Source organism: Sceloporus occidentalis, unplaced genomic scaffold (genome assembly GCF_023333645.1).
Source record: "Sceloporus occidentalis isolate IW3139 unplaced genomic scaffold, rSceOcc1.0.p SCAF_16, whole genome shotgun sequence".
Classification (NCBI taxonomy): Eukaryota; Metazoa; Chordata; class Lepidosauria; order Squamata; family Phrynosomatidae; genus Sceloporus; species Sceloporus occidentalis.
Genome location: NW_028316996.1, coordinates 10,222,819 through 10,247,645, shown reverse-complemented (window position 1 = coordinate 10,247,645; position 24,827 = coordinate 10,222,819). Strand labels below are relative to the sequence as shown.

Genomic DNA, 24,827 nt, shown 5'->3' with positions numbered 1-24,827 from the left:
TCTTGTATATATATTTTGTTATGGCTCCTTTTTAGTTATTTTAATCGCGCATACCGCAGCTAGTAATTGAAAAATAGCGTAAACTTTTTTTCTTAAAAAAAAGCAGAAAATCATGTTTTTCCTGGTTCGTAAACACACACTTGGCAAAACACTATTAGTCTGTACTCGACTGTATTAAGAGGAAAAGGACGCTTTGTAGGTGGCAGTTGTCAACACATTCCTTAAGCAGTAGTGAATAGCCGGTATTATGAGATGTCTGGCCGAAAAAATATGACTGCATAGCTCAAGTCACATGGTTTACGAGTAGTTTCCTCGCTGCAAAATGACGCTCAATGGGTTAACATGGTTGGAGCGTGCCAGAAATTTGTCAGAGTAAAATTAGATGGTAGACCACCCATAATTGCTGGTTTTCATATTTTACAGATTGGATGCAATTTAGTAGGACAACCTCCCAAATTATTGCATTTCTCCCCCCTTTTCTCCAGTCTATAGCAATCTGTGCCGGGTATACCGATCTTTACATTACTTTCTTCAAATTAAGCAGCTTTGTGTACACACATGTCCAAAAATATATAATTTTTCAAAAAAAAGTTAAGATACTATGATGATTTTTGTTATTACATTAGAGAAGACCTCTTCTCCAAGACATCTAGGATTTTCATCTCCAATAGCTATATAATGTATATATAATATATACAATAAATATTACACATTCTTGTATATTGCATATTTTGACCATATAATGGATATATTACACATTTTTATTTTGTACATTGCATATTTTGACCATGTAATGAACCTATTACAAATTGTCATTTTGCATATTTTGCAATGATATAAACAGCTATTAAACAGTTATTGGATGGGTTGATATATCTGAACGATCGGGGTCCCTAAATATCACCATTTTAAAGTTTATCACAGTTGTAAGATTTTTTTTTATTATTATTTATGAACAATACAAGCATGGCTGCTCCAAAAAGATGTAACAAAACATGTTTGCATCTAAACAACATTTAATATATAAAACTGTATTAAAATGTATAATACTACTGAAATAATACTACCTTAAATTATAATAATAATATTATTAGGGAAATTCAAAAAAGAGATTTAATGATAAGATTAGGGTCACAGATTAGGGTAGACTGGCCACCCGGCATACCAGCTAAATGCCCAGTGGGCCAGTAGCCGACTATGCCCGGCCACTACCTAAACGAGCATTAAAGCGTAGCATGCGGCAGCACACATACAGACGTCGGCGGCTCTTATGTCATCAGGCAGCCACTGGCCTTAAAGCACCAGAGCCGCCTCATCATCACCAGTCCGACCCTGGTCACAATACAAAAAACATTACTGGTAGTGGGGAAGGATTAACTAAGTGGTAATTATTAGCATCTCTATAGTGACATATCCTATATATGTTAAATAAACTACCGTGTTAGCCACGGAAAGCAAGAAAGAGTATAATATGCCTGAAGAAGAGACCCCATTATACGTCAGCCAGTAAAGGTGATTTGATTCTGATCATAGCTTTAATGGTTAGATTGTATTCATGTAACACTTTGTTTGCCATGAGCTCGTTACTCTCCTTCCCGGTTTCTGCAGCATCCTACACAGAAAGGGGCCCTGGAATGTTGGTTGGGGTCGACAAGTGCTGAAAGCCTTTGTGACCACGCCCATTTCCCCCCCTCTCGGCCAATCACAATCCCCGACTCACTAGGGTTACATTCCGATATGGAAGGATGGACAGTCAGCTATAGGGGGGCCTGGTGCATTAGAAACGCAAAGGCTCTATTGATTGACCTGATTGGGCGTTATGAAATCCCACCATAACGCCATTCATAGAGTTTCAGTTCTTAAGAAGCTGACGGGTCTCCGCTAAGCCATCGCTGCGCTACAGGATCCCATAAACATACAGACTTATCAAGACCGTGCATCTTGATTTGAGGAGTACGGACACTCTCGGGCTATGAAAGGGTTAAAACTTATTGACATTGTAATGCTAACATTAAGCCTCAAGATTTACAGCCACAATAGCAGGGAGGGCTTAATATTAATGACACATATCTGAGGTGAGGTATTTCTAAGATACCCCAATAACGCTAACGCCCCCCTTCCAATATAGCACCAGCCTACACATCTGCGAAGAGCGCCCGGGCACAACTCCCTACTCGGTACAACTAACAGTCAGCGACAAGCCGGGAGTAAGGAAGCGAATCTTGATGGACAGATCTGTCCAGCCAATGGCGTTGGAGCCGGGAGGCGGGAGCAGCCCGGTCTAGCAGTGCGGTGGGAGGAGCTGTGAGGAGGTGTTGTCCGGGGAGCTGTGCAGGGACTGGGAGACGCCCAATAAGCTTAGCCTTCCCCCCGCTCCCCGCACACTGACTGAGCCCGGATAACCGCGGCTGCACCGGGACGTTGCCTGTAACCAGCCCCTCTTCACGCGTTCCGCTCTGTCGGTTTTTTGTACGTTGTGTTATTATTTTATCAAATATACTGTTTTTGTTACTTTTTTTAATTTTTATATTTAATTACATTGCATTCATGATTTTTTTTCTGAACTGAAAAACTTCACCGTAATCGTTAAGGAAGAAGAGGAAGCGACTTACCCTTCGTGGCTGCCGCATCGTACCCTGCCTGGGCCGCTCGTGTACCGGCGCTGTGCCTCAAAGCCCAGCTTTGCGACCTGAATGGATGGGTATGGGGAAAAAGGCCGCACTCTCCTACCCCGGGGCTGATCGCCGCGGCACCCTCAGTCCCGTGCACCTCATTTTACTGCTGGTCCTTTGGGGGGACACAGGTAAGAACAATTTCTATTCAGCGTCTTGTTCTAGAGGGAATTACACGGGGTGTTTATTGAATGGCTTTCATGGAACTGCAAACCCTATCATGCCATAGGTTGCATGCCATAGCACTTGAATTGCCTGCACACAGAATGTGAGGGAGAAATTGGATGACCGTGATGGGAGTTGCAGACCATAGCTGCTGCAGCCCTGGAGCATGAAAAAATTGTTTTTATTATTGTTGTCGTTGTTGGTTTTGTTGCAGTAGTAATTTAGTAACATATTCCCCCAAAGTACTTTCTGTCTGGTTTCCACATGGCTGTGACCTGAAGATATGTACGACCCCCATATAGGTTTGTCTGAGAGTAGCGGGAGTTGGGCTGCCCAATATGCTTGCAGACTCCCAATGGGGTATACATGTTGGCTTAACGTGGTAGGAGTTGGAGTAGCTTCCAAAGCCAGTTGTGTAATATGTGTTTGTATGCTTTGCCACCTGAATGTGATTTAACTTTCTCTGCATAGGGTCGGAGTATTAGCTGTGGGGTAAAGCAGGAGATAGGACCGGTGATGCTGGTAACATGGCGGTTGCCTGGCGACTGGGGCATCATTGGATCTGCTTGGCGGTCCTCGCGTTCCCTCCGGTCTGACATGACATCCGTTCCATCCAGTCCTGCATCCCAGAACTGCCATTGAGCCTTGACTGCAGTCACCGGCCTGCCGGCTGTATTCATTAAACGAGGTTATACAGGCAGCGCTGCCCAGCGGGCAGATCACTTATTTGTGCCTAGTTAACCTGCTCTGGGAAATAAATCTCTACTAGGCCCTTTAACCCCTCCAATACATACAGCACTTGGTACATGTGCCCTGGGCTCAGCATATCTAGTGTTCCTGCGCCTGGTGTCTTGGAGATTGTCACCCATAAAGACGACACCGATCGGTGACTTATGATGGAACGTCCTCGTACTTCCTCAATCCTTACAGATAATATATAGTGAGCGTGGATTTGCATTAGCGATTTATTTATTTCATTTTGTGAAGCATTTCCATCCCCCAAAATCACCTTCAACCTTTTGACAGCCCCCAGTCTTCCCCTTCATTTGGTCCTGAAGCAATTAAATGGCACACAATATTGGGGGGTTTCATAAGTGCCGGAGATCACAACCCCGCTATATGCATATCATTTAGTGTTGTACTCCTTACAGGGCTATTGGCATAGTTGAAAGGAAGCTTTACTTTACCAAGAGAGTAGCAGACAGGTGGAACAGCCTCCCAGAAGACGCGGTAGAAACTTATACAGTGGGGGATTTTAAACATGCATGGGACGGGCATAACGCTATCCTGAGACAAAAGGACACCCGGAATAATGGGCAGACAAGACGGGCAGGATGGTTCTTGTGTTTGCAGTCTGGGGCGCCCGCTGGGGTAGTTGAGGCATATGATTATCCCGGTAGGGCTTTGTGTGCGAGGAGGTGTAGAAATCTGTTGCAATCCAAGAGATGAGCTCAGCTGGAGCAGAGTCAGTTAATAGACATGTATGCTCAGGGGCATCGCTGTATTTCCCAAAGGCAGGATTGCATTAAGACGTCAATATGTTACTTATGCAAATAAGTTCTATTTACATATTCTGTTCAGCGCTTTTGCTTGGAACCGTCCAGAAACCCTTTCTATTTCATATCTTAAAAAGAAGATTGGATTGCAAGCTTTTCTGGTTAGTGATTCATTCTGTGGCAGTTAGTTTTTTTTCCCATTCCCACGTGTTTGTTTTGTTTTTACAGTTGTGGTATACGAGTTAAAACACATCTGTAAACATGTCATTCAGATTTCTAGAATACAGGACTTGACGTATTTGTTGCCACTTATTGCGATCTGTCAGCAGGAATGAGCTGTGGGTACCTTACGGCATTTTGGCAGCATCTATATTTCATTTTTTTATTTGCTGTGAAGTAATTCTGGCCGGAGCATTACCCGCAGGAATGGAAGAGTTAACTATGCACTGTTAGGTATAGTATGTAATGATCCAGATGTCCCCCTCCTCCTCCTCCTTCTTCCTCCTATTCCTTTCCTGGTGTTTGCTGAAAGTCAGGCTGAGATCAGGTTTCCAGCTCCTGCAAGGAGAAAGGAGAGCCTTGTGCTGGTTCTGCTGTTGATGGTAGAAGGAAAGAATTTAACTCCTTAAAGGCATTTTGGGGTGGTGGGGGGGTTATTATGATTTGAATATCCCTTTTGTGAACCATATGTTTGTACTGTTGGCCTTCAAAGAGTTAAGAGATGGTGCGGTTGTTTAACCCCATAACTGACTCGGCTCAACCTATGTGGCTTGCAAAATATTAACCAGCTGAAATCACGCTGGTGTACACCTTTTTCATATTTTCAGTGCTAGGGAATTGTGCAAAAAATGTGTGGTTTTAATGTTGTGTGACCTGCTGCACGCCAGTCTCCGAGCCTTGCAAATCCTATCATGCGCAGCCATGGGGAGTTGATGGTGATGTAGGGGGCCACTGCTAAGAAGTTGGAACGCCATATCTTCCTTTTCAGTTTCTGAAAAAGCAGAAAAGCAATAGTGGGATTGGAATTTATAGACAGAAACATAGAATTTGGTTCAGCTCATCTTGTCTGCCCATAAGCAATTTTATATACTTTCCAGTTTGATTAATGGCCTACCATCTGGCATTAATGGGTTAAGGGTGGGAGGCTCACTAGAGGATAGAACTGCATTCTAGCATTTTTTTTTTTTATTTTTTTTTAATCATGCGGGGTCCACATATGTGATTTGACCTTTGCATAACGTCCTAATATTTGTGGCTTGTGACTAATTTGAACAGTTTGTAGGGGGCTGGATGGCTGAGAGGTGCTTTTGTTCAAGATCATTACCTTGAATAATTCCTGCAGCGATTAGCTGGGGAAAGGTTGGAGCAGGGTAATTTAAATCTGATCGACAAAGCCCGATTATCTGTTAAATGTTTACATCTGGATCTCAATCACCGATTTATTAAATACAACCACAAAAACTCTGAAGGCTCTTGGAATGTTTATTAGAAATGAATCGGGTCTTATTTTTAACTATTTTTCTTGCAGATTTTTTTTCTTTCTCCGGTCTCTTTGCAAAGATGGAGGAGAATAAAGCGAGCTATTAGACACTGGCTAAAAATAATCAAGGAAAAAAGCTGTTTACCTATGGTAGAAATATCCACCTAAAAAGGACCTTCAGTAGTAGAATATGTCAAGAAAACAAGAGAAGAATGAAATGTTTAAATTATCTAATATATATAATTTTTTTTAGTGAATACACCCTATGGTGTTGGTATTTGTAGATCTAAACAATATCCAAATATATCAATTAAAAAAAGTAAAGTATTTAGATTGTGGTTTTACGTTATGGATTTTTTTGGTATAAAAATAGTACAAAAAAAACCAAGTAATTTTTAGAATCTTGAGTTTACGCTGTATGGTGTCAGAAGTTCTTTTGTTTGCGTGGCTGGTATTCTTTTAATGTTTGAGCGTTTCATTCCTGGGTGTTGTGCTTTTTTTTCTTGGTTACTGTACACACAGTTACATTGCAGTAACCAGGTAACCTAAACAACGTTACCAAGTTGGATTGTGTGATGGTTGTTCGTGATTTGTAGATATGCAAGGTGAAGTTCCTTCCAAATGGCTTTGATATGTAACTATATATTGTTACATAAAAACAAATCTAATAATCTCCTTATTGACCAAACACAAGTATATTGTTTCCACTATTGTCTTCTGTTGTTGAAATATTGTCCAAGAGAGTAGAGGCAAAAGAAAACTGCTCACCCCAATATCCACAGCATATTCGTGGGCATATAGCTAAGGTCATCTCTTGGAGAGGCTTGATTTAAAAGGGGCTATTTTACACCGGCATTGATGGGTATGTTGGCATTTGTTGGCAATCGCTACGTAACAAGCTGTCTTGTCCTAAAGTCGCCATCGTTCTCCTCGCTCTTGTCCTGCAAGAACTAATCGGGTTCAACTCAAGGAGAAGTGTAACTGAATGAGAAGGAACTCATTCTAACTCATTCTAAACTATATAGGAGGTGATTAGCTGCAGTTTAATATATATTTATGTAATAAGTGATTCCAAATAGGGCAGACTAGTTGGACCAGTAGGTTCTTTTCTGCCATAGCTATCTGTCTTTGGAGAAATATTCACCAGAATAGAAGACTAATTGTTTAAAAGCACAGTTTAGTGTCCCTAACTAAAGAAGAATGCATATTGAAGTCTAATGTGCCACACATCCTTACTATAGAGTAAGTGCTATATTAGCACTTTCATATATTCTCTCAAAACAAAAATTATAATAAAGCACTTTTCTCGCAGAGACTTTGCAGCCATGCTGTTATTCCTCTATGATTGGCTGCGTAAAACTATGAGTCAGTGGCAGGGAGATAAGTCCATTGAAATCAATGGTAGCTTAGGTAGCCAATCAGTGGCAGGAAAACTTCCATTGAAATCGATGGGAAGACTTTACACATATTAACAGACCCCTGCACAAAGCGCTGGAGCTGACCGAGAGTGAGTAGATCACATGCATGAAGAAGCGCCCGGCCAAATGCATCTCCTGCTGGGCATGTAGTGGGATGTTAGGGAAATAGGTAAATGCATTTGGGGTCATTCTGCTTTTGAAAACGGACCACATGACAATTTAAAAAAGACCACCCACCTAGAGTGTCTGGTTAAAGTAATCTGTGCGTACTTTCATATCCGTAACAAAAGGACTTGCCTGAGCTAGAAGCTGCAGCCATGCAACAGCCCACCTCTTCAGCGATCCATGCAAAAGGAACACATGAACATTTGCGGGCACTCATTGTAGTGCATATGATAAATGTCCCTTTAATTAAGTCCCCATGATTGGGGTTGAAGGTGCACCTCTATTCATCCATAGAATCCCCTGAACTCGAATATCTAACTCCTGTTCTATTTTGAAGGCGAGATTCAGTAACATCAATCCCTTCTGTGATATCAGGTAACAGGAAGGAAGAAGAAAATATCACTTGTGTCGTATGGATATGCCTAGAATCTTTTACAAATCAATAATGTTTAATAAATATAAATTTAAGAACCGAAAAAGGTTATTCTTTCAAGGTTTAGAAATTTACACACACACACTTTCAAACTAGATCTAATTTTTTTAGAATTTGGTCAGATTATCAAAAATAATTCTGCAATAATAATATCCTATTTGTTAAGCTTGCGTCAACACAGCTTTATATAATGTAATGAGGTACAGCCCCATTCCTCAGAAAGCCGGTGTCACAATAAAGGACGAAACAGCTCCCCGTGAGTGGTGACCTGGCGATTATACCTCTTTGCCGGGTATAAATAAAGGGATCTATGTATAGAGTGGGGAAAAATGGTGATTGTTAGCCTTGTTTGCATAAGCCTACCCAGAATCTCTTGCAGCGGTGATGGTAGCACTACAAGAATTCTGTGGGAAAAGCAAGTCTTCTGATTTGCATGGTGGATGTAGATGTAAGTGTTTATTAATGCTTACTATTTAATTCTTACTGGAGGGATTTTCCATTACTCCCCCCCCCCCATCGTAACCATTAATATACCGTATTTTTCGCTCTATAAGACGCACCTGCTGATAAGACGCACCTAGATTTTAGAGGAGAAAAAAAAGGAAAAAATATTTTGAGCTAAAAAATGGGCTAAAATATTTATTACAATAACTGAATAAGCTATGAACACAGTAAGACACACACAGTAAGACACACACAGACACAGTGAGACAGTGAGACACACACACACAGTAAGACACACACAGTAAGACCTCCCTCCCTAACCCCCCTTCTCAGTATCTCCCCTCTAACTCCCTAACCCCCCCTTCTCAGGATCTCCCCTCTAACTCCCTAACCCCCCCTTCTCAGGATCTCCCCTCTAACTCCCTAACCCCCCCTTCTCAGGATCTCCCCCCCCCCGCCCCGGTCACTTACCTTAAACTCCTGTGTTGGAAGCGTGAGGCGTTTGTCTCGGGTGCCGGCGCTTCACTGCTGAGCGCCGGCGTCTGACGTCATATGCCGGCGCCCAGCGTAAAGCGCCGGCACCCGAGACAAACGCTTCCAACACAGGAGTTGAAGCGCTGAGGCAGGCGGCGGTGGCGGCCGCCGCCAGCAAAGGATTCCTGTATATCTGTCAGGCAGGGGGGCCCGAGAGTTGCCGAGCGGTTGTCTTCAGCAACCGCTCGGCACCCCTTGGGCCCCCCTGACTGGCAGAAATCCAGGACTCCTCTGCTGGCGGCCGCCGCCGCCTGCCTCAGTTGCGACCCCGGATTTATCGGCGTATAACACGCAGGTAGGGTTTAAGCTCCGGATTTTAGTTAAAAAAGTGCGTGTTATACGCCGATAAATACGGTATATCGTTGCCCCCCCCTCCCTGCCTGCCTGCCTGCATCTTCGCTCCATAAGACGCGGCTGATTTTTCATCCTACTTTGGGAGGAAAAAAACTGCGTCTTATGGAGCGAAAAATACGGTATATAAATACTATATTACTTTAGATATGTGACCTAGGTTTCTCGTAATGTATCCTAGTGTTGCTTTAAAAGCTTGGAACTGCTGCTTAGACAGAGAAGATGATAAAATCCCAATAATGATTACAAAAAGTAAAAATAATACAATTATTGGTCATCTTGCATCCATCTAAAAGCTCTTTGTGTTAGGTAATGTGCGGTGTTTATTTCACATTCATTCGCCTTGTAACTCAGAAAAGATTAAAACACCGGATTAATCTCTTCTCAGGTGGCTGGGGTAGCTGCAGGAATGTGAATTTAAAACCTTGTAGTGTTTTTGTTGCCCAGTTTGCTTTTTTTTTTCTCTTCTTCAGCCCAATGGCATTAACATTCTACTCGAAGTAATGAACGAGTCATTCTTTTCTAACCAAGTCTGTTTGCACGGCAAAGAAGGGTTAAAATAAATGCTCTGCAGATATAGCCTGTATCCGTGTGCAGAAGATATTGGCCGTGGGTATCCTTAGTTGAAACCACCCTTCCACGGACTAGCCAAGGATTTGTATCTCTGCTAGAGTTAGAGGTATGGAACTGTAATACGAATGTATAGATACTCGTACATACCATGGAAAGCAAGATTAGTCTATTTTTTAAGTAATTGAAGGGAATGTTTCCCCATACATTGTAGCCAGTGTTTATTAAATAGCTGTAATCTCCACTTGTTGGGAAACAGATCAGTGTGTTGGTCTGTGCGTTCTGGAGTTGTAATCGTATCCAACTGCCAGGCGAAGGATTTTTATTTCAACTAAACAGATCCTGCATTTCCTGAATGAAGATCAACTGGGTCTGCTTACTCGCACATCGCATGGCCTTTCTTGGCTTCCTCCCCGAAATTGTTTTCGTTCTGCATTGCTTTGGCATTCAGACAGACATATTTTTCCTTCAGGTATCCTTACCAGCCAAAGTATGCAATGCCATTATACATTTATAAGTATTGGATATTTGTGGATGTATGATGTACAGGATGTTCAGATAGCAATGAGTCATCTGGATCATATATCTCTATGGAGGAAAGCTCTTTGGTGTAGATTGTTGAGCGAAGTAAGTTTATATGGTACGCAGGGGTAGGCTACTGGTGATATGTGCAGTGGTAAAGTAAAAACAACCTCTTTAAAACCTCTTGGATTACAATACCCGCAGTGCCTCAGGTTCCCATTGTAGCTTATCATGTGCCATGTATCATATGCAATCCTCTAGTCGGAAAATTCTTGTATGAATCGTCACTTAGATGGAGACCTTGTATGAGTCGAATGTTCCGATGTGCGCTATCACATAAATCATTCGTTCATAAGCTAGCAAACAGAAGGGTTTAGAACTTTAAAGGAACTGTGCTTCTAGAAACCTTTATGTTGGATGGATGCTGACGGGTATCCCCTCTGGGCTGTTCATTTAGAGAGTAACGTTGGGAACATGCACCCTTGATGACTGTGCAGGCACATGAGCAGTAGAGCCGGCATTGCCTCCTTCCGCGAGGTGGACAGCAGGCTCCGGTAAGCCAAGCAAATGCCGTTCCCAATAGAAGCTAAAACAGGCGACTCAGTGAGGCAGAGCTTGCCTCTCTGATGCCTGGAGAAAACATTTTTGGTCCTTTTTAAACACAAGCAAGTGTACAGTCGAAATTAAGTGTCTTGCAAACCTATACAAAGAATGTTTATGGAACCGAGAGCAGGGCTTGTAAATGAAGGCATTGTATGACTTCCATAATGTTAGGGAACTCCAGGCAGCCAGAACTTAGACGTAAACAATTTCTAGTGAATTTTGCTCATTAAGATGATTTATATCGGCCCATCCGTTCCTGAACTTTAAAGATCTGCATACTGCAGAACAAATATGACGTTACACGGTGATTATTCTTATCCACTGTGTCTATTGTTTAGGAATGCATTGAAATGAGAGGGCGCCAAAGATCCCATGTCTGTGAAATATAAATCATGCACTTCTACCAATCTGTCGGTTTTTACCATTTCCCTGCTGCTAGTAACGTTTATATTAGTAGTGCGGCGCGGCCACTCTGTCCATACCTTACCCTGACCATTTAAGTTAAGTCTTTTATGAAGGTTTTGAAATACTAAGATGAAAGAAGCACCTAGGGCCATATGTATTGAGGTGAGAGAAAACTCAGCTCTCCGGTTTTGCTTTCAGTCATTTGCACCAAGTTCTCCTCAACTTAAGAGGCACTAGAGAATTCTGTTAGCTGTGGATCTGTAATTGAGTTACGCTGAGATGCGATATTTTATCACACTATACTTCCATGTGCAGAAAGACCCTGGGAGATTCTTCTGCCGTGTCTAGGGCAACTGTTTAAACATGAAGGTAAAAAAAATTATTAAAGAATGACTTGCCTTTCAGTAGAAGCTGCAGCTCTCTCCTCTGATTGACTGCTTCAAAACAACCAATCAATGGCAGGAAAGCTCTCGCATTGAAATCAATGGATACACTTAAATGCCTGTGGTGGGGGGGGGGGGGTGTCATTAGATCTCCGCAGCAAAAGTATACCAAAAAAATGTTTTAGGAGATGCGTTCGGCTGAACACATCCCCTGCGTGGAAAATAGTCTCTATGCCAAGGGGGGCACTATGTAATTCTGCCATCATATGTATTAAAGATGGGTAGAGTCCCTTTACCTATTATTGTCCTTCAGTCAATAGGTAGTCACTGGGGTCGGCCCTTCATAAAACATAGCGTAAATATTTCACGCTAATGTATTTTCAGTTATCTTCTTTCAACAAACCATAGAAATATTTTTTGCACACGTCTTACAGGGACCAATTAATTTTTTTCCTTTTTGACTTAAAGGGCTAACATGGTGTAACATGGAACTTGACGGCAGGTAAGAACTATCTAGTCTGCCTGGTTTTTTTTTTTGTTTTTTTTTCCTGCTGTAAAAGGTTTCTTGCGTTGTAATTGAGTAGACATATTCTGTGAACAGAAAACATTATTTAATCGGTTATTTGGCTACTTTGTTTGCTTTTTCTGACCTTTGCGTCTTTTTCTGACCTTTGCGCAACTGACGGTCTGACAGCCCATATAATTGTAGAAAGCTTTGCTTGATCTTTCAGGACGTCTCGTCTTACTCTCGGTGAAGGAAGCTTGGGTTTGAGGATGCGATTTGCTTTTTGTAAGATACATTGCCTGTGTGTGATGCAGCTAGAACTTTATTTTTGCACAGCCTGAAATCTGAGCTGTGTTTTTTTTTTTTCTCCTTGGAATATTAACTTACCACCTGTGTTTTCTTGGCAGTATTTCCAAAGCTGTAAAATAGCATCGGGGTGGTCAAATGTAAGGGCTGCAAAACCTATATGTACCAGCAGTTTTTCTGGTGATTAGTCGGAGCCTTGTGTTGTTGTGTCTGTTGTGTCTGCTCTTGTGCACAGTCGTGTCCTAAGAAAATCATGAGGATGCTTGCGTTGTCTGCTTCTAATCAGAATTAAGTTTCAAAGTATTGACTTATTGGCAGGTTGCGTCTGGACCTTCTACGTGAATAACGCACGTGCACGCACGTTTGGAAATCTAGTTTTCGTAATTGTTATCTTGGACTATTTATTTATTTATTTATTTATTCATTTATTTTAATATAAGGCTCTCTCCTTCTTTTTTTTCTTCCCGATATCAGATACTCCAAGAAATCAGTTTGGCTATCCACATCTGTTTTATATAGGGCTGAAACAACGAATCGATAAAATCGATAATAATCGATAACGGAAATCGTTGTCGACGATTTCCGTTATCGATTAATCGAGTGATCGATTCGTTGTTGGAGCACTCGGCTCCTTTTACTTACCTCCGCGAGCGTTCCCCGCTTCCGCTACACGCGCCTTCTTTTAGTTGCGGTTCGCTCTGTGCGAGTGGCTCCGTTCGCACAGAGCGGTTCGCGGGGGTGGGGGTGGGGTTTCAGGGGATGCAGGGCAGAGTGGGGGTGGGGGGGGCAGGCCAGGGTAGGAATGCAGGGCAGAGTGGGGGTGGGGGGGGCAGGCCAGGGTAGGAATGCAGGGCAGGGTGTGAGTGTGGGGGCAGGGCAGGAGACTGGGTGCAGGGCAGAGTGGGGGTGGGGGTGCAGGGCAGAGTTGGAGACTGGGTGCAGGGCAGAGTGTGAGTGTGGGTGCAGAGCAGAGTGGGGGCAGGGCTGGGTGCAGGGCAGAGTTGGAGACTGGGTGCAGGGGCACAGTGCAAAGTGCCAGGGCTGGGTGCAAAGTGCCAGGGCTGGGTGCAAAGTGCCAGTGCTGGGTGCAAAGTGCTGGGTGCAAAGTGCCAGGGCTGGGTGCAAAGTGCCAGGGCTGGGTGCAAAGTTCTGGGTGCAAAGTGCCAGGGCTGGGTGCAAAGTTCTGGGTGCAAAGTGCCGGGTGCAAAGTGCCAGGGCTGGGTGCAAAGTGCCAGGGCTGGGTGCAAAGTTCTGGGTGCAAAGTGCCAGGGCTGGGTGCAAAGTTCTGGGTGCAAAGTGCCGGGTGCAAAGTGCCAGGGGTGGGGCAAAGTGCTGGGTGCAAAGTGCTGGGTGCAAAGTTTCTTGAACAGTAATAGTCCACCTCTTTTCAGAATGTTTGGGGTTATTTTGTTTCATAAATATTGTGTTTGGGTTTTTGTACTTTGAAAATATTGTTTTTTTTATTACATCATAACAAAATAAGAATGTTAATGTAAATTTTAAGTTGTTTTTTAACATCCAGTTCATTAAATTATTTTAAATAAACAAAAAATTTGCATATTGTTGTTTTTATCCGATTAATCGATTAATCGAAAAAATAATCGGCCAACTAATCGATTATTAAAATAATCGTTAGTTGCAGCCCTAGTTTTATACCTGTATGGCCAACCGTTCGGCATGTTCTAGATTGTAATCCAGTTCTGAGCAGGGCCCCTTCTCCAATTCTGAATTATATGATGCATTACTACTTATTTTCCTGTTTACCCATTGTGCTAAACTGCAGGATGGGATGTCAATAATATGTTTATGGTGGGACCAAAGTGGCAAAAAACATCCACCGCAACAAAATAAAGTTCAGTTCTGCCAATATGTCTCGAAGTCAAGCACACAATCACAAGGTGGAGGGCTTTCGTAACTTTCAACCCACCGGAGGGAGTGTAATAAGTGGTTTTGCCAGGTTCAAGTTGTTTATTACCTATCTTGTTTTTCCCTTTAACAGGATACAGCCAGCAGCAGACGCAGTGCCGCATCCAAAAGTGCACAACAGACTTTGTTTCGCTAACGTCGCACTTAAATTCGGGAAGCGATGGCTTTGACTCTGAGTTCTGCAAGGCCTTGCGGGCGTATGCCGCCTGCACACACAGGACTTCCAAAGCATGCCGTGGAAACCTGGTCTACCATTCTGCCGTGCTAGGCATCAGTGACCTTATGAGTCAGAGGAACTGCTCCAAGGATGGTCCCACATCTTCTACCAACCCAGAGTTGTCTAATGACTCTTGTAACTACCACAGCAGGGCCACTGCGAGAGAGCTGCGAGAAGAACACTTTCAGCCCAATTATCTTTTTTGTGGTTTGTTTGGAGACCCTCATCTAAGAACTTTTAAAGATCATTTTCAGACCTGCAAAGTAGAAGGTGCTTGGCCACTGATAGACAACAATTATTTGTCAGTACAAGTGACAAATGTACCAGTGGTTCCTGGATCCAGCGCTACTGCTACTAACAAGGTAACATGTCTTGACATGCATTCAATTAGTGAAAGGAAAAAATACACGCTAAGTCAACCATAAGCGAGAGTTCCAACCTTTTCATTTGAACACAAGACGTGTAGACGTGTATTTACTTTATGACATAATGACACGTTATGAAGTTAGATTGGAGCGTTTTCATATTTGTTGACATTTTATTGCAAGTGGCCTCCTTTTTAATGTCCTAGGGGAAAAATTGATGCTGATTAATATTTTTTTCTTCAGCAGAGAGAGTATAATAATGTGTTACTTAGTGTTTATTGACCTCACATCTTCATATTGAGAAATATGTGCATCTGTCATCTGCCATATTACAATGCACCTATTTCTTTTGCGGTAAGCAAGGCAACTAGACTTTATGCGTTAAAGTGTAGTTAGGGAATATGTTAGAATTTGGAGCTCAATTAAAAAACTGAGTATAAATCACATAGATGTCAAGAATAACAGCTCCTCCCTCTGTTGACTTTTGTTTCAATGCAAAATGATGGCGTGTTAGTGAATATGTAGAATATTTCGAATGTTAGAGCTTTATCTAAATGCAATCTTATGGAATGATACTAGTTGCAAAGACTGCTAGAATTGAAATATGTGGAAATTCTCCTAAAGGAGCAAATTCTTATGGGGTGGGTCAAAAATGTTGCTGGTGACCACAGGCCACACTCTGACCTGCAGTCTTAAAAATGTGTGTGTAGGTCGAGGCAGTATTTTGTATTGTGGGTGGTCACAGTGGAAGCTTGTGTATCTGTGCCATGGTCCTAGGAACTGACAAACTACCAGCAAATAGCTGACCCAGGGATTTCTTGATGTACAATACGGGGGTGCATTTGTTGGTTTGCAGGTTGGTTAACCGATTAGTTTTCTTGAAAGAAGGCAGATTGCCGACAAATTGCCATTTGTTGGTGCCATGCTTTATATGTCAGATTATTTGTTCGCACACAGCGTAAATTTAAATCGATGGATTGCTTTACCTTATCCTATATCATTGTTGTTCAGTTGCATCGGAATTAAAGATAGGACTCTTATTTACAAAAGGATGAGTGTGCAACTGTGTAGAAAATGTCAACTCCCTGATATCGCTATTAACTATTGAAGGGCCAACCTAGCCTTCCACAATGCATAGGTTAAGTGGGATATTTAAAACTCTCCTTATTGATTTGGCTTTTAGCTATGCATTACATGGGGCCAATTGAGCGCTTCTTGAAGGATAAGCTCTCTTATATGAATCAGATTGACATTCTGCTCCACTTGATAGGTGGTGCTCGGAGAGACATGGGCTGAGATTGAAGGTGTTGAAATTCTGCATCTTTGTGCATTATTCCATTTTAAGGGTTCTTATAGAGCTTGGCAGCCGCAACGACCAGCCGGTTCATGACTGCCCCCCTGTGAGAGCAAAGTGGAGGGGGGAGGGCAGGAGCACAGAACAGCGAATTCAATGAATGGCCCACTCTGTTAGTGTATGTGTGAATGCAGGTATATGTTTGTGTATGGTGACTGGGGCTGTGAAGCTGCGATTCAATGTATACATGGGGGAGGTGGATGTAACAAGACATCAGTGTCTGCGTGAGGTTATAGGCTATGAGTGGGGCAATAAAAAATACTAGGTGCCTGTAAAAATATGCTCAGACTCAGGGCCGTTTTTGTCTCTTTTCAGACAACGTATATGTACATCATTGATATGCAATGAAGAAAAAAGTTTCGCCCCCATTGTCTTAAAAAAAGAAATAAAAAAAATATAAATTAGATCTCATTTTTTCACCTATTTAACTTAATTAGAAAAAGATTTAACATTGCGTAAGCTTTTGGGACCTTCTATGTCCAACAAAAGACTTCATTCAATCTTGGGCTAATACAACGCTGTCCATTTTTCCTTCCATATTCGCGGTATAAAAGCACCTTTGAGTCTGCTACATTGTCACTTGGAGTGTACGCAAGGTGAGCTGGCTATAGAGCTGGTCCTTGGCCATCCACATACTCGTGTAGTCACTAGTCCTTCACTTACAGTACTTACTTCACAGTAGTCATTCACTTACACATAAAGTCTACTGTATCCAGGACATGCCTTTAAGATCAGCTGCTGATAAATCCCAGGCATGTGGCTGCACAGTTTTTTGGGTTTTTTTCTGTGTTTTTGTTATTCTGTACAAAACCCTCCATGGGTATTCCAACCTTATGTTCAGTTGTTTTGTCGTATTGTCTTTATGTGCACCCCATTCAGGCTTCTCAACCTCAGAAGGGTAGAAGTCAGACTTCAACTTACCTCGCCGTTTTAAAATTTAAAAGAAAGAAAAAAGCCAGAATGGTTGAAATGTTTTATCACCTCTAGAATATGATGCCCTTGTGTTGGTATTTTTTTTTCGCACATTGTTGATCATTAGTATAAAAGCTGGGGGTTTTTTTTGGGGGGGGGGTTTATAATTCTTTTTATGACTTTGCTACAAAATGTGCTTTTTTTACAACCATGTTTAAATGGGCAACCAAATCTATCTTTGGATACATCATTGTTTTAAGATGGCAACTGTATCAGTTTCAGCCCCTAGGCATCTATACCAATACAAGCGTCAGAGGTTCATCAGTATATTGCTCCTGCCTCATAGTATCCAGAGTGTCTGGTGGTGAAATCATTGCACGTATTATGGTAGTGGGACCCCCTATCCTAATCATCTGTCATGTAACATGTGTGGTACATTGCAGATGTCTTCAGCATTGAATGAGCTATTCTCCATGCCAGCTAATAACATGTTTTATTAAGGGCTCTCTTTGTGCGGGATGAATGCACCATTCATACATAGTGGGCACCCGGCCCTAGCAAGGTGTACGTCGTGTGTAAACTGTGGGGCATCTGTCTGCCTTGGCTCGCTTGTGCATTGTGTTTAGCAAACACAGACATTGTTACAATATGGTCTTTATTTCAGGCTTCGGTTTATGGGCATCCCTGATGTAGCTAAAGCATGCTTTACGCATATGCTAAATGATGCCTTATTTTCTTATTATTTAATATATAAATAAAATACAGGCGTATTATAATCCTTACCATATGGATGTTTAAAGTATACCATGCCCATATTAAGTCATCTTATTACTTAAACTATATTATTATTTATATTTTGTTGGTTCATGGATAGCTTAGATTTACATTTTTCCTTTCTTTCCTTACATTTTTCGCTAGTAATTGGCCGGGGTGACACAAAATATTGTTTTTTGAAGTACCCCATATATGTCGGTTCTTGGTTGCTGGATCTACAGGGTTCTAGATTTCTGGATTAAGCTTGTAGCTCGGCAATGGGAGTTGTAGTTCAACATAAGCTTGGTAGCTCTGGGTTATCTAACTGTGTTTTAAAATCAATATGCTGTAAGGAATAAACTAAGGGCACTCCCATTGCTGGAAGACAAGCCATTCAAACATTAATGAAGCTGAAGCAGCAGTTGTTTTGTGCCGCCGCTCTCGGTGTATTCATTTGTGTCTCGTGTGTGATATTGTTGCTTATGGAAAGAATGGGCTACGAACGCGCTGGTCCATTATTAAATTAACATTTCCATTGAGAGCGCAAATTCTGCGTGTGTTTGTTTTTATTGATCACAATAAATCTACTCATATTTTATTTATTTTTTTGCAAGATCTGTATTCCAGGTCACTGTGGAGGTGAAATTATGTACGAAAAGGGAGTATGGTGCACAGCTTAAAAGCATCCAGTAGAAAGATACAGCCACCAAGAATATGCCATTCAAGTGTTCACTTTATATATAACCCCTATGAATGGGTTAATTATATATATATATTATGACTTGCGTTCTCTGAATTACTGACTGCCTAATAAATGTAGAGAACAGCAGAGTCAGAATCATTTTGATTTACCAAATGGTAGACACAGGGCTGGTGCAAGGATTTTTGCCACCCTAGGCAAAACATAATGTTGCCGCCCCCTGACTCCACCCCACCCACAAGCCCCTCTCATTTTGCCACACCCACTTATGCCCCACCTCTTTTACCCACCTGCGCGGCTGCCTGCCTTCCATCAAGTGACCGCGGCGGTTCGCGGCTGCCGGCGCCCCCTCCACTTTGCCTATAGGTGGCGCCGGCCCTGGGTAGACATATGAACTTAATTCCACAGTGTAGTTCATTAAAACCTAAACCTGAATGTGCAAGCGACGCGTATACAATGTAATGCAAGGGAGATATAGATCATCTTAACTGCAAATAAAACCTATAAATAGGAAATACAAATTTTCAGATATGACAATAGATCTGTGTTTTTGCACCTGAGGACTGCGTTTTCCATCATCATTGTTCTGACTGAGGGCGGTGGGATTTATAGTCAAACAAAAGCTAAGGATATGACAAATGCCGCATATTAGTAGGGATCCGGCTATTTCCTATATTTTTCGCTTATAGAAGCGTGTTCTCTCTCTCCCCAGCCCAGAGCCTCAAATAGACTTTAATGGAAGTGTCCCATGTACACTTTAAACACGCAAAACTTCTGCTCTACATTGTTGGTACTCTTTGCCTTTATCGAAGTCTTGCTGCATCACCCGGGAAGACTCATGTCTTTATGTATCTCCTGAGTAGCTTTTGGCAACAAATCAAAAATTATTATTTAGGTAGCATTTTAAATTAGAATTTAAAAAAATCGATGTTTACCACCATATCTATTGAATACAAATTCAGTATGTTTTGAACCCGAATTTCAGCTATGAACCAATTTCTCTGTTCTTGAGAAAAGATTTTTGTGTTTTTTTTTAGTTTTTTTTATGTTCTATTAAAAAAAAAAAAATGCGTTACGTAAACAAGGAATGTTGAAATAGGAACAGATGTGTTCCTTAATATGTCTAATTATAGAAAATAGTCTTTTCCAACCCCCTTGGGATGCTGCAGATCTTAGGCTCTACAGCTGTTTTTTTTACCCCCAAATTTAATGGGGGGGAATCATGAGTGTTCCCTAGAAAGAAGACATCCTTTGAAACTTGTACTTCTCTTATCCGATACAGTAATAACAACCAGATGGCAAAGACATTTCCTAATTTGTTAAAGGACTATGCAATCGATGATTTATATTCTATTTAGATTTAAGCACAGCCTTATTGTAGGGTCTGGGATAGTTGTCAAGTTGAGTTCCATTCCTTCTGCTTCAGTTATACGGTGCTGCCCGAGGACACCTCGACATCCATGCATTTGGGAACTACTCTGCTATGTGCATTGATCAAGTATTTACATCCTCTATTCGAGAGAAAATGGGGTCCACAAAAAGGAATTTATATTAACCCCTTAAGGACCAGGCTGTGTTTTACCTTTTGTACCATTGGGACCGAGGCTGTTTTAATACTTTTGCGGTGTTCGTGTTTAGATGTAATTTTCTCTTCACTCATTTAGTGAACCCACACAAATTATATGTTTTTTTTCAGAACAAGAAGGGCTTTCTTCAGATACCATTGTTTTAATCATATTATCTAATTTCCCATAAAAAAAATAATAAAATATGATGAAAAATGTAAAAAAAAAACACATTTTCTGACTTTTACCCCAAAAATCTTTTACTCATCAAAAAAAGCTAATGAAAAACCCTACTAAATATATTCTACTATTTGTCCTGAGTTTAGAAATACCCAATGTTTTTATGTTTTTTTGCTTTTTTCTGCACGTTATGGAGCATTAAGTATAGGTAGCGTTTTGCTATTTCAAAACCATTTTTTCCAAATCTGGTAATTCTTCCCCCCATGTGCCATTTCGGGTATCTTTGAAGCCGGCCAATGCAATTTACCCCATCAAATCATATATTTTTGAAAACTAGACACCCCAAGGTATTTCAAATGCTAGTATTTTAACCCTTTCCATGCATGAGATTCTACCACCAGCCTTTGCCACACTTTGTGTTAGTATTTTTTTGGTATTTTTTTTTACACAAATTGTACTTTGGGTATACATTTATAGCTCCAGGTATACGTCACTATCAAACAACACCCTAATATGTGTTCAATAACATCTCTCGAGTACAGTGATACCACCCATGCATGGGTTTGACTGCTGTTTGGGGTTAAAAGGCCACATTTGGGAAGTGCGCTTTTTTTTCCCCTATTTTGGTCAGTCTGTGCCTATGCCCTATCTTTGAGCCTGGCCACTACAATTTACCTCATAAAACCATATATTTTTGAAAACTAGACACCCCAAGGTACTTAAAATGGTAGTATTTAACCCTTTCCATGCATCAGATTCTACCACCAGCCTTTGCCACACTTTGTGGTAGTATTTTTTTTTTTTTTTCACACAAATTGTACTTTGGGTATAAATTTATAGCTCCAGGTATACGTCACTATCAAACAACACCCTAATATGTGTTCAGGAACATCTCCCGAGTTCAGTCATGCCCCACATGTATGGGTTTGTCTGGTGTTTGAGGTTAAAATGCCACATTTTGGAAGTGCGCTTTTTTTTTTCCCCATTTCGGTCAGTCTGTGCCTATGCCCTATCTTTGAGCCCGGCCACTCCAATTTACCCCATCAAACCATTCATTTTTTTAAATTAGACACCCCTTGGGTATTTGAAATGCTTTTATTTAAATTTTTCCACGTCAGGATTTTTGGGAAGATACAGCGCTAATTTTAGCACTTGCTCATAATAATAAACTTTATTTTTTTATTTTATTTATTTTACTCTTTTTGGACTTTTTTTTTACATTTTGCTGGAACTGGATAGTTCCTCTAAAGCATAATAATTTTTAAATGTTACCATGTTTTTTTTAAGCTTTTGCTTTTTTTCTTTTAAATATTTTACTAATCACATAGTGATTAGAAAGCTGGCCTCCATTGACTTGTATGGTTGAATGCAGTACCTGTATTCAACCAGCAAGTGGAGCCAGAGTTCTCTAGAAGGTCAGGAGACCGTCTAGCGAACTTTTTCAACTTTATTTTTTTTCCCGGGCCACCGCCATCTTGCGGATGGTGAAGACTGCGTGCAGCTGCGGCTGTGACCGCTCTCCGGAGCGGTCACAGTCCATCAAGAGGTAAGTGTTTGGTGTCGCTGGATGGCTCCTGATCGAGGCATTCCAGCGATACCATTGAAGTTTAGGAGGTGATCGTTGATCGCCTCCTAAACGCTTTTAAAACGGGCGTCCGCCGCCATACAATGTATGGCGGCTGTTGACGCCCCGGGGAGGGGCCAGACATGGCCCATCATGCCGATCTCGGTGTTGCTGAATGCCTCGACATCGAGGCATTACAGCAACACCGTTTAAGCTTAGAAAGTGATCATTGATCACTTTCTAAGCTTGTTTAAGTCTGATGACGTGTCAGGCACGTCATAGGTCGTTAAGTGACCGTTTTGCATGACGTGCCTGACCCGGCAATGGACGTTAAGGGGTTAAGCACATAGTATTGTTTTCTATATGTGTCCATTAATAACCCCCCCCAAGGCATTTATTTTCAATGTGCAAAGCTTTGTATGGCCGCAGATTGAATGCTTCCAAACCAATAGTCTGCTGCTAAATTACTGATTAGCTAAGAATGTGCTGTTCGCTTCTAGGTGTCGGAAGATAATTCACAAACCTAAACGATCAAGCGTTTCTATCATTGTGTGAGCGAGACTTTCATGAAAGATCAGTAGAAGTAGGAGGCTTTCCTTTTGAAGAAGAGTCTACATATAGAACACATGCCAGCAGGGCACACTATATCTTTATATACATATATTATATTTATAATATATATATATATATATATATATCATTTTATTTATTTATTTTTTTCCTTGTGAAATATATCTGTTTCTCCACTGCAATGGCTGAGCACGTATATATGTGTAAAAGTCTAAATAATACTTGCTATTGAGCTGCGCGACGTGTTTCTCGCATTCCGTGTGTTGTGAATTGCAGTAGGGTTAAGGACTTCTTCTCAATGCATTAATGTTCGTTATGATGTTTTAAACCTGGGAGCTTCTGCTGAAGGCAAAGTGGGCCGTCTGGAATGCAGAATTTAAGTCTGTGACATGAAATACTGTAACGTTCTCAAGAGTCGCTTTTTAGTGAATACAGCAGTAAGAGAAACCCCCCAAAATATGATTTTTAGAGCATAGTTGTTGGGATTCTGAGCTGCATAAATGGAATTTAGTATTAAAGACATTTAACTAATGAATAGTTGTATTTAAGCTGTAAGCGCTTAAATATCTTTTCACAGAAACAATTGTGCAAAGTACACGAAACACATTTTACTTGGTTAAATAAAAATCAAATTAAAAGCCATATAAGGCTGTACATTTGTTTATTTACGATGGATAGTGTTTGCTGAAAACGTTATATATTCAGCCCAAAAAAACACAGTGAAGATTTATGTTTATTAGTAATGGCTGTCAAAGCAGACAAATTGCTCATTTTTGCAAGAAAGGCTAATTCCCCAGTTTAGCGTTAATGTTTACGATTGTGGGTTGTCTGAGGTGCCTGTTAAGCCGTGAGACCTGTCATTTGTACTTTGTCTGAGCTGCCCCTTCCAGGTATCCTCGGTTTCACAGGTGTTGCTAAAAACCTGTTTGAAATGTTGCCATTCCAGTTCTGTTTTGTTGGTATGCAAACAGTTTTGTAAATGTACGTCACGGCTTCTGGCTGCTTTCACGCTTTTTTTTTCTTCTTCTTCAATAAACTTTTTGTTTAGAACACCTGCAGCCAACAAAGTGTGACAAGACGAAACAATGCTCCTGTTTTAGAAATGAGATCGGTGCTTTAGCATTGCTTCATCTCTTAAAGTTTAGAATGTGAATTATGTTATTACTGTCGATCTTGTTGGGACCATGATGTGTCTTTGGCATTGAGTGATGGTTGAATTGGCGTAGTGTTAAGGAAGGACATATCACTGCAATGAAACTAACACTATTCTGCACTAACATGTTTTTAAGCATTATTCTTTAGACTTGTTCTGCCTCCCTTATCTTTTTCACTTTTAAATATGTCCTATATGCAAGGATGACAACCCTTCCCTTTCTTCTATGTTCTTGGTCTACTCTTTTCTCATTTGTCTTCTCCCTTCTGCTATCTCACTGCCCACCTCTTCCTCCACAACCTTGATCACACTGCTTGAGCATGTAGACTATTTTTGAGATACATATGTAGATGGGTTTGTATGGTAAGGCTGATGCTCTAGGGAACACTCATGATTCATGGCTTTTGTGTACCTAGAAGCTCCAACTAACTACTTGTCTTTCTTATTTTCTAGATAACTATAATATTTAAGTCTTACCAAGACTGCACAGATCAGAAAGTGTATCAGGCTGTGACTGATGACCTACCTGCAGCGTTTGTTGATGGCACTATAAGTGGTGGAGACAGTGACAAGAAGACCTTGAGGATTATTGAGAAAGTCAGCGGGAAACATGTTGAAATGCATGCCAAGTACATTGGGACTACAGTAATCGTACGCCAGCTTGGAAACTATTTAACGCTGGCAATACGTATGCCGGAAGAATTGGCAATGGCCTACGAGGAAAGCCAAGACTTACAGTTGTGTATGAATGGTTGTCCTTCCAGTGAACGCATCGACGAGGGTGGCCACCTGCGTTTCCCTGTAACAGTTAACAGTCCACCTGACACGTCTATACAAGCTCGCTCTTTATACACACTGGAAAGTGCCATCGCCAAGTGTCTTGAAAAGATACAAGTCAAACACATCTACTTTCACTCTTGCGTTTTCGATCTGCTCACCACTGGTGATGCAAACTTCACAGCGGCAGCTCACAGTGCATGGGAAGATGTGGAAACCCTGCACCCACGAAAGGAACGCTGGCAAATATTCCCAAACAATGGAAGCGGAGGAAAGACACAAGCCTTCCCTGCTATTGTTGTTGGGCTTGTATGCTTGTTCTGTGTTGCATTTTTGTAG

The 24,827-nt window shown here is 41.4% G+C and overlaps 1 protein-coding gene across 1 annotated transcript; it reads left to right on the top strand.

Moving 5' to 3' along the window:
- The first annotated feature begins 1,172 nt into the window (after positions 1–1,172).
- On the top strand, positions 1,173–24,827 carry LOC149303018 (repulsive guidance molecule B-like). Its single transcript, XM_089481743.1, has 4 exons — positions 1,173–1,384; positions 2,592–2,701; positions 14,452–14,957; positions 24,165–24,827. Exons 1-4 carry the CDS (start codon positions 1,173–1,175, stop codon positions 24,825–24,827), a joined length of 1,491 nt encoding a protein of 496 aa, XP_089337869.1.

Excerpts from the sequence above, each read along its gene's own strand:
- LOC149303018 (XM_089481743.1), top strand. The coding sequence starts at position 1,173 with ATGCCCAGTGGGCCAGTAGCCGACTATGCCCGGCCACTACCTAAACGA. Across the intron at positions 1,385-2,591 it reads GGGGAAGGATTAACTAAGTG|GAAGAAGAGGAAGCGACTTA; the intron begins GTAATTATTAGC and ends GTAATCGTTAAG. Across the intron at positions 2,702-14,451 it reads TTTGCGACCTGAATGGATGG|GATACAGCCAGCAGCAGACG; the intron begins GTATGGGGAAAA and ends TCCCTTTAACAG.